The 10,000-nt window shown below is 37.2% G+C and overlaps 1 protein-coding gene across 1 annotated transcript in view; it reads right to left on the bottom strand.

Annotated features, from left to right (window-relative positions):
* LOC122791457 (mucin-2-like) overlaps positions 1-10,000 on the bottom strand; it is a 508,385-nt gene that overhangs the window by 77,064 nt on the left and 421,321 nt on the right. The window contains exon 39 of the mRNA XM_044059202.1: positions 9,048-9,117. Coding sequence (XP_043915137.1) covers positions 9,048-9,117 — 70 coding nt within the window. The remainder of the gene's footprint in view (positions 1-9,047; positions 9,118-10,000) is intronic.

Below are 10,000 nucleotides of genomic sequence, written 5' to 3'. Positions count from 1 at the left end.
ACCATGCAGATAAACATTCACACAGAGATACACACACGCGCACACACACACACACACACACACACACACACACACACACACACACACACACACACACACACACACTGCACACATACACACACTCACACACATACATACTGCACATACACTACACACACACACACACACACACACACACACACACACATACACACACACACACACACACATGCACACACGCACCACATACTTCTTACCTGTCCCTGAGTTATTACTATGTCATAGATGTCTCTTAAATCATGGATGCTTGCAGTCAGTTAATAACGCCAGATATTTAAATAGTTTCATTCCTGTTAGTTTTGTATAATGCATATTGATGCAACTCTTACTCTATTCAGTTTTTAAGTGATTCCTGGTAATGTTCTAAATATCCTGTCTGGTATCATTTAGTGTATCTCCCTGCTTTTTATTGAAGCCACAAGCCTCCCCCTACTATCCCTCATGTCTCACAGGCTGTACTGAGCACTGGATCCTGCCATAAATTAGAGCTATGGATGTCTTATAATGCAAAACAAATCCTAACAGCACTACTAGATTAGCTAGTGCAGTTGATTAATGCTCCTGTTTTGTTTGTAAAGGATGTGGGATTTGAACTGTTTTCCCCCAACATTCATGTTATACGCTTTTATTTATTTATTTACAGACTTATGTAATATTTAACTATTTCTCTGGTCCCTAGTGGTGGTGTAGAGGACTAATATCCTCTGTATGATGTAGGAGGGTATTGGGTCTGAGAAAGTTTTTGTGCCTTTACGACACTATATATAGAGAAAGAACCCCTGACATTTAGTGTTTCCCCCCTCCAACCCACGTTTTCCTTTTTTTTTTTTTTTTGAGTGCATCTAAGCCATGATATGAAGAGTATTCCCATGTGTCTAGTGATCCTCCCACCTTTAAGTGTAGTTACGGCACAATGCATTGAGAGCTCTCCCTGGTGGCTAGTGTTTCCCCCTCGGCCATAAGTGATATTGAGGTGTGATAGTAAAAAGTTATCCTTGATGTGTACTAATCCCCCCCATCCCTAAGTGCAGTTAAGGCACTACAGTAAAAAGATATATCACCCTGACTCTTACTGCCATAACTCAGTATAGTAAAATGTTATCCCTTATGTCTAGTGTCCTCTCTGACCCTAAGTGCCATAAATCACAATAGTAAAATGTTATCCCTGGTGTCTAGTGTCCACCTGACCCTAAGTACCATTAGTTAAGATAGTACAAAGATATCCATGATGTCTAGCATTTCTTTCTCTGATCCCATGTTATAAGATTTGTTTGTTAGTGTAGGGGAGTGTGCAGGTATGACAGCCCTCCACCTCACAGACACATTCACACATTCAAACATACACACACAGACACACATACACAGATACACATACACAGACACACACAGACACACACACACACACACACACACACACACACACACACACACACACACACACACACACACACACAGACACACACACACACACACACACACACACACACACACACACACACACACACACACACATACACACACACACTCATGTGCAAGCATATACACACATGCCTACATAACTTGCCACTTCATTAATCTCCCACCACCAATGTGACCTCCCAGGCAGACACCCACTCACACATAAAGTCACAAGCATACTCACATGTACACACACTGTAACTCTACCTGACCACTAAATTCCCCTAGCACTTACCTTTGCAGTAGGTAAACACAGGTTTTTGATTATGCTCATTAACATGGATAACCAGGAGCATCCATGCTAATTTACACCATTGAGTGATGCATTAAAACCTTACTACAGGCAATTCCAGGGGAGAGCTCATGGCTAATTAGTATATGCCACTGCCCTGGAATGCCTCATTACCATTTAGCATGGCCACAGAGACAGCTCACCATGGTGCGGCACATATCTATGCTAAAACAGATTCGTAGGGCATTCTCTAAACATGGGAAGGTTAGGTGTACACCTTACAGTTATCTTTCTGATTTCATCTCATTGTGTTTAGCAGTGCTCCTGGGTACTGTAAATGTAGTCTGAGAATATGTTTGCAGGATATGTGATGGAGGTTAAATTCCTGACATTAGGGACAGCCTCTTGTATTACATCTATTTTATTTCAGAAAAAAAAACAATATTTAATAACTGTTGCAGAAAATAAAGAAAAGTAAGCATAACAGATAAGTTATTGTTTTTGTGCATTGCTAAGCCAGAATAAAATTGATTCATAATTATTTGGACTAAGCTTACTGGCAGTAGTGGTAACATATTAGTAAGAGGAAGTATATGGAAAGTATACTTACTTAATTCATATTAGTTTGTAAAAGACACCCTCCTACTGCAGATAACAAAGCTTGTTATATGTTTTCAACCATTATTAATTGCTAGAAGCCCTTTTCATTCTTTGTTGTTTTATTTCACAGTCAGTAACATTACTTAGTAGAAAGTTTACTGTTATAACAAATATATTGCATTATAACTTATATTTATGTTACTATTCTATTGTGTTAAGCATTGTTGTAACCTTTTATTCATTTATTAGTTTGTTTGTTTCTTTATTTACCTAATTATTTAGTTTGTTAATTTTGTTTTGTTGACTGAGATATCTTCTCTTTGGGGAGACTTAGTATTCAAACTGCTTAGGGAAAACTTGGTCATGGTACCGGGAAATTCTTTGTTTTTTTTCCTCAGCATTTCATTCTGTAACTAGTCTAATGGTGGCTGTGAGGCGATGTGCAACAGCAGATGGAGAACAAGTGATAATCATGGAAGTCAGAGAGAAGTGCAAATAGGGGAACCAGTGGAATTGATACTGTGCAGCAGGATGAAAAAAAAAACATTAATGAAATTCAGTTTTATCCTAGTTTGATAATGTGAATAAAGGTTTGCTGATGCACATCAAAGAAACAAACGGCAAGGTGTTTAATAGTGTACATAAGGTGACAGGTATTTAACCGTTGACCATAGAATCGTAGGATCATAGAAGGTTACTAGGCTATTGGCCCTGAGGCCCTTATAGCCAAGAGTACAGCCCATGCATAGACAAATCAGCACCCAATGCCCCTGTCTAGCAGGGACATAGGTGGAATCCCAGACATGTATTTTCATGTTTCTACTATTAGTGAGAGTTTATTTTTGAGGCAACAGGAGATAATGTGATTAAAACAGTGATGTTGGGAAGGAATATAATTCTTATCAGAGAATGGTGAATACAAAAAAAAAAAATAAAAAAACAAGTAAAGCAAGGAGCACATTGGTAATATTAATGAAAATGTCAACAGACTAAATTCATTAATGACAGTGCACCTGAACAGTATGACGGGGAGAGGCGAAGAAAGTGATGTTGATAAATATATTCAAGATAATGTCATAAGATTGCATGGAACAAATTCTTGGAAAATAAACTGTAGTTAAAGAAATCAGGAGAGCTGAGATAAATCAGTTATTAACATTGAAACAAGTAATATGTTTGATTTACTGGAATCTGAAAGTTGGGAGATGAAGGTGCAGACAAAGTAAAAGCAGTAAGAATTAAAATGTCAATACTGGGAAGAAAGGATAAGGAATGTATTAAAAATCTGTTCCTACAGCTATAAAGAGAGGAAATGGATTATTCTGACCATTAGTCGGTCAGCCATTATCTTAAAATGTTCAGCCTCAGCGTGTCCCACAAGGTTTAACCCTGATGTCTGTAAAGCAGCAATTGTGAGATCCTCACATAAGGGTGGCATCTCTACAGATCTATGGCTATCGATCAGATCTCAGGCAGTGAAAGTTGTTGGTACCCTTTCTGAATGTAATGTTCTAACTAGTGAGGTACTACAGAGATCATTTCTGGGCCCTCTCCTGTTTGTCATTTATTTTGGCATTTATTTTGCAGACATCCAATCCAGTATCCCCAAGGTATGGTTAACCAAGTTTGCTGATGACTGCAAGTTGGGCAGTGTTAACTGCTCATCCATTGATACTAAACACCCCCAAAAAGGGTTGGAATATGCACATAAAAAAAAACTGCCACAGAAAACAAAAAGTATAAAATACAAACAGATGAATGAGTGAATACATTTGTCTGTTTGCATTTTATAGTTTTTATTTTCTGTGGCAGTTGTTTGTTTTTTTATTTTTGGTATGTGATTTGCTTGGAATATGTACATACCTGCTGTACTGAAAACATCTTCAAGCTAAATGTAAAAATGTACAACACAGTAGCATTCATCAAAAAACCTGCCCCTGTCTCACATGTTATAAACATTACTCCTCTTCATACAGATATGGTCATAAGAGACCTGGGTACTTATATGGATAACTTTCTCTCACTCAGTCATCATGCTTCCACAATAGTCAGGAAATCCTTCTATCTTGTCCAATTCATTTCCAAGGGAATATCTTCTAGATCTGATCATCCTGACATTATTTTCTTCTTTCATCACACCCACCTTTGAATCTAACTCCACCTTTGGTATGTATAAATCCAGGCATATTGCACAAGTGAAAAACTTCCAGAGATGCTAAACTAAAAATGAAATACATTAAAACCTTGAACAATAACAATAAATACACTCATTTCTAAATCAGGTAGTCTCACTGGACACACAGTCCCTTTTTAGGGGCAAGCCAGGTGTGATGTCTGGTTCTGCTTAAATTACTTGTTCAAGGTCATACAGTAGACAAAACAGGGCTGAGGGAATCAATCCCTTTACCATAGAAACTAGAGCTCACAGCCATAGTCCTCTGTACCGGCTGCCAGACACTGGCCTAAGAGATTAGCACTCTTTATATTCATTCATTCATGTACAGGGTACTACAAGGTGACGTGTCTGAATTTATAAGCCATAAAAAATCAATTCTATTTGACCTCTAATTTCTTTACAAAACCAGTGTCTCTTTAAACACCCACTCTAGGGACTGTAAATCTGTACCAGCAGATAAATAAGTTCCTAATTCAATGTATAGCTAACCAATGGAATACATTACCACTACATGTACAACGTGTAATACCTTTAAGGTGATTCTTGATAACTAGATAGCTAGACAAAATTTATACAAGGGATATTACAGATTGCTAGGTGATTACTAGGCTAATGACCACAGGGGCCTTTTTAAGCCTAGTCAAGCGTGTGCAATGTATTTAACAAGCTTTGATACCCCAGGGTTATTTCAAGGGGTATATGTAGGCTTTGGCATGGGTCATATTTTTATAGGCTGCCTCTGTCTGCTAGAGACATAGGTGCTAGACAAGTGTTAAATTTCTGAGCCACTATCCATTGGCCCAAGTTAGGATTTAACTGAGTTAGAGAAGAACACAGTCTGATTTGCTTGAATGTGAAGCCTGTTCCAGAGACGAGATAGTCTCTAAGACACATACATGCTCCTCCAACATGCTCTATTTCTGTTGCAGACAAGGTTTAGGTCCCTAGATTGAGTATTTCTGATGATATTTCTTTTGCTGATGTGCAACAGGTCCATCTAAGGAGGATCAGAGGTCGCCTTGTAGGCCAGACACAGATCATCTGTCGGCAATCTGTAAGAGGCTGAGTACAGGGATAGGGCTTTGAGACAGTCCATGAAGGACAGGTTGTTTAGATCATGCATTCATTTTGTGAGAAACCTCTATGGATGCTCCAGTTGTTGCATATGCCTGGTCAGATACATACCAAAGGGAGCACTGTATTCAATGAGTGGTCTGATAAGGACTGAGCACAGTGGAACAATGACATCTTTGGACCTAGATGCTATACCCTTGTTTATAAGTTGTGTAATATAAAACTGATTTTCTTACTACCATAGAAACATGATGGTCAAAGACAGGTTACTGTCTACATATGTTCCCAAATCCCTGACACTAGGTCGATTCCTTGAAGTGTATTATCAATGTGATACATTCCAGGGGTAGCCATCTTCCCAAAGGATGTCAGACCTTCTTAAATGGTATTGGTGTCACTGGGGGATTCTGTGTCTGTGCCAAGGAGAGGCCCAGCACTGAGCCTTGAGGGACTTTGCTAGTGACTGTCCTCTTTACAGAGGCAGACTAACCCATCCAAACTTCTCGGGTCCTATCTTTGAGCCAGACGGCTATCCAATTGGTGACATATACAGCCTGAATTGGGATGGGTAATTGAAAAGGGTGGCACAGACTTTTAAATCTGCCTTCTAAAAAGTGTTTATGGTTAATCATCTTATGGTCCTCATGATTCAGTGTCTAGTATTGCTCCTATTAATTTTTGTGAACAGTGTTATTAATAATGTCAGGAAATTACATACAATTAATAGATGTGAGCAAATTTTAGCAGATGTCATATTTCTGAGTTAGTGTTTCAGTAAACGCTAAGTAAGGGGATTTATTTTGTGGTATGTATGTGTGAGTGTTTGGTTAAGGTAAAGTAGGGGATAGATAAGGGGACACATTTAGTGGTGTGCTGTGCATGCATGCACGTGCATGTGTGTGTGTGTGTGTGTGTGTGTGTGTGTGTGTGTGTGTGTGTGTGTGTGTGTGTGTGTGTGTGTGTGTGTGTGTGTATAGATAAGGGTCACACTTAGTGGTGTGTGTGTGTGTGTGTGTGTGTGTGTGTGTGTATAGATAAGGGTCACACTTAGTGGTGTGTGTGTGTGTGTGTGTGTGTGTGTGTGTGTGTGTGTGTGTGTGTGTGTGTGTGTGTGTGTGCATGTATGTGTTTGTGTGTGTGTATGTGTGTGTGTGTGTGTCTAAGTATCTGTGTAGTGGTACTCTTGGTGAATGTGTTTTTTGTAAGTTAATGTCCAGGGTTAGTATGTTAGTATTAGGGGCATCCAACTGGGTGACATATACAGGCTAAACAGGGAGGAGTTAGGGTTAGCATGCATGAGTAAAGTGAAGCAGTCTACCCACACAGTTATTTACCTGGGGATAAATAAATATATCCAGAAATTGAGGATGGTAGCATTTATTTTAGACAAGTTATGTTTTGCAGTAGTTTTGAGATGGGTTGATGACTTGTTTATAATTGTAAGAAACCGAATATAGGGCGGCAGATTGTTCTTAAAGCACTAGTACAGTATTTGTAAAAAACAGATTTTGTTTTTAGTATTGTGAAAGGTAAAGGGTTTGGAGATACAGTAAAACTGAGGAGATAATTTAAATGTAAAGTGTCAGGTTTTCATTTGGGGAAGCAAAATGTTGTACAAGCACTTTGGAATGAGATTTTAGCAGATATTAAAAATACAGTGCAATATGGAAGGCTTTCCCTTTAACTTTCTCTTTCCCTTTAACTTTCTATAAGAAGGTGCTTTTAATTCATTAAGTAGTTTTGGGAAAATTAGGATAGTTGGAGGGTGGGTTTATGTTTTCTTACAGTAAAGAGAGTAAGCTGCTAGGCACAGTGTTTGATGCAATCTGGGGTTCAATAGTCAGATGTGTTATGAACTTAAGGAGCTGGTTTGGTGCAGTGAGACCCTGTTTACATAATGCCTTTCCATTTGTTCTGAGTTATCCCATTTCAGAAATATGAAAACTGAAAGAGGATTTTAGTATGGAGATTTTTTTCTATGTGTTAGGAAGTAGGTAGACAATGGGGGCATATATAGTGAAGGACAAATTTGGGAAAATTAAAACAAGATATTTATTTGGAAATTACAATTAGCAGATGCTTGCAGTAAAAGGAAATGCTGGCATGAAGTCATTATCTTTAATTATTGTTATATTAATCCCTTGTTAGATTTTATGGAATATAGATTATGTGCAATAAAAGAAAGATGGATTAAGTTTGAAAATATTTGGGAGTGGTGAGAATTTATATGGCATATTTTGTTATAGAGAATACCAGTGAGAGTATTGCTGAAGTATAAATAAGTGGGTGAGAGGCTATATAAATTGTGTGGTAAAAGAAGCTATACACCACTTTTTATAGCATGTAACCATAAATAATATGGAAAATGTTACCATGAGTAAGATTTTAAATTGGGAATTTCAGCTTAAAGATAAAGTAAAATTAGTGAGAGAGATAAGGCAATGTTTAATTATGCGTTGTACTTGTGGACAGCTAAGTGTGGGGAATTATTATACAATTAAAATGGGATGCTGCATTAACATAAAAATATTAAGTTTTCGTTAAGGGATTAAGAGTGTGGGCTAAAACAAATGTTTTCATTCTCTCTCTCTTAAATATACATAAACCTGTGTATATAGAATTGAATATATGTAAAGTTTTTACAGATGTGTATAGTATGCAAAAAATGTATAATTATTGCATTTTAATACTTCTCCCCTACCCTTTTTCTATAAGTGCAGTGAGATCTTTTATACCACCTGAGCAACCACCAAGTCATGCAGATGAGACCTTAGTTTAACATCTCATCCAAAGGTCATCATTCTCAGGATTGCAACGCCCTTTTTATGCTGCGCTGTAGTGTCAGTAATGGTAAAAGAATCCAAGCATCAGGTTTAGGAACAGAATGCACATACGTATGATCTTAAAACATCTGAGACAAGTATGTATGTGGAAACACACTGTGCTGTTTTGTTATTTTAAAGGCCGCAGCACCAGTCATCTTAGAATACATTGTGTCTGATATCCATATCTATTACGAATTCATTCCTTATTGCATGCATAATTTACAGAAGAAAGAGATAATTTATTAACCATGTCTTGCTACAGAAAATACAAGGCAGATTATTAGCTATCATATATCAGTTTCAAAGCTGTCATATCATATCTCTTTTTGTTATTCTGGAACTCTTTCACCTTGCTCAAGTCATACAGGACAAACATATTCGGAAAAACAAAGAAACTAAGGAGTAGTTCCTGATTTTATAGAAATGTATACTGTCATGCTTTCACCGTGTATGCACTATTAACTGTAATTCTTGATTTATTTTGTACTACAGAGCATGTAGAGGCTGTAATTCTTGATTTATTTTGTACTACAGAGCATGTAGAGGTACTCCTCATATCCTTCTAGATAAACATGATTCATATTGTAAGAAATTACACTATGACAGCCACAAGATAGCAAGACATGTTTTACGGTCTCCTCACCTTGAGTTGCAAGTTGGTTGAACCTTAGGTCCACAGGCTTCATACACCTTGCTTGGAGGGCAGTCGATTGCTATTTGAAGAAAATCAGAAATTTGAGCTAATTGATCAATTTACAGGCAGCAAATTAGTTTTCTGATGGATTATAGATTGTTATTGCAGTGTAACTTGACTAACCATAACTAGTGTTCCTGGGCTTTTATAATCAGACAGGATGACTTCAAATGTTAATGTACTTTCCATTGATTATTCTACCTTTTAATATTTTATTATACCACTTGACATATCATAACGTATAAGTCATTATCATGGTCCAAAGCTGATTTGCAAAACAATAACATTTAATTTACTATTAGAACCTATAAATTGGGACTGTCTTGCTTGATTTACCCCTTTGTGAATTGTCAGAACATACCAGCTGCTTAGCATACCTTGAAAATTTCACTTTGCAATCCTTGGGGATATTCATTGTTGAGCATCATTGCATGAAGTGCTTAATAATATGGTTGGGTATGTTTTTAAACTGCCTTATTTTACTACATAGGGCTAACACATGTCTATCCCTATGCCATGAAACTAAGAAAGTTTAAAAAAACTTACCCACGAATACCCCACAATCTTTTTATGTCATCCTTTCCTATATCACATTAAAAAACATTTAGCATATCTCCAAGTGTTGGCCCTATACACATAACAATTGTATGCAGTATCTTAGATGTCTTCTCTTACAGCTACATGCTATCTCTAAGTACATTCATTAAAAATCTGAGTTGTAGGCCTTAGTTTATATAGCTGCAGATGCAGTCTGGGTCTTAATAACCAATTGTGCTTTTGAGACCTGTATTTATTTGCTAGCAAACACTATGCCTTTTAACCCTTTTATTGTTTTCAATTCACAATCTTCTATATTACCTTCTATACCTGTATTTTATTTGTCATGAAGGATATATTTGGGT

The sequence above is a fragment of the Protopterus annectens genome, chromosome 17.part0 (genome assembly GCF_019279795.1).
Source record: "Protopterus annectens isolate FY-2018-M chromosome 17.part0, PAN1.0, whole genome shotgun sequence".
In the NCBI taxonomy this organism is placed as follows: Eukaryota; Metazoa; Chordata; order Ceratodontiformes; family Protopteridae; genus Protopterus; species Protopterus annectens.
The sequence above is the reverse complement of the archived record's forward strand: the minus strand, read 5'-3'. Positions and strand labels throughout refer to the sequence as shown.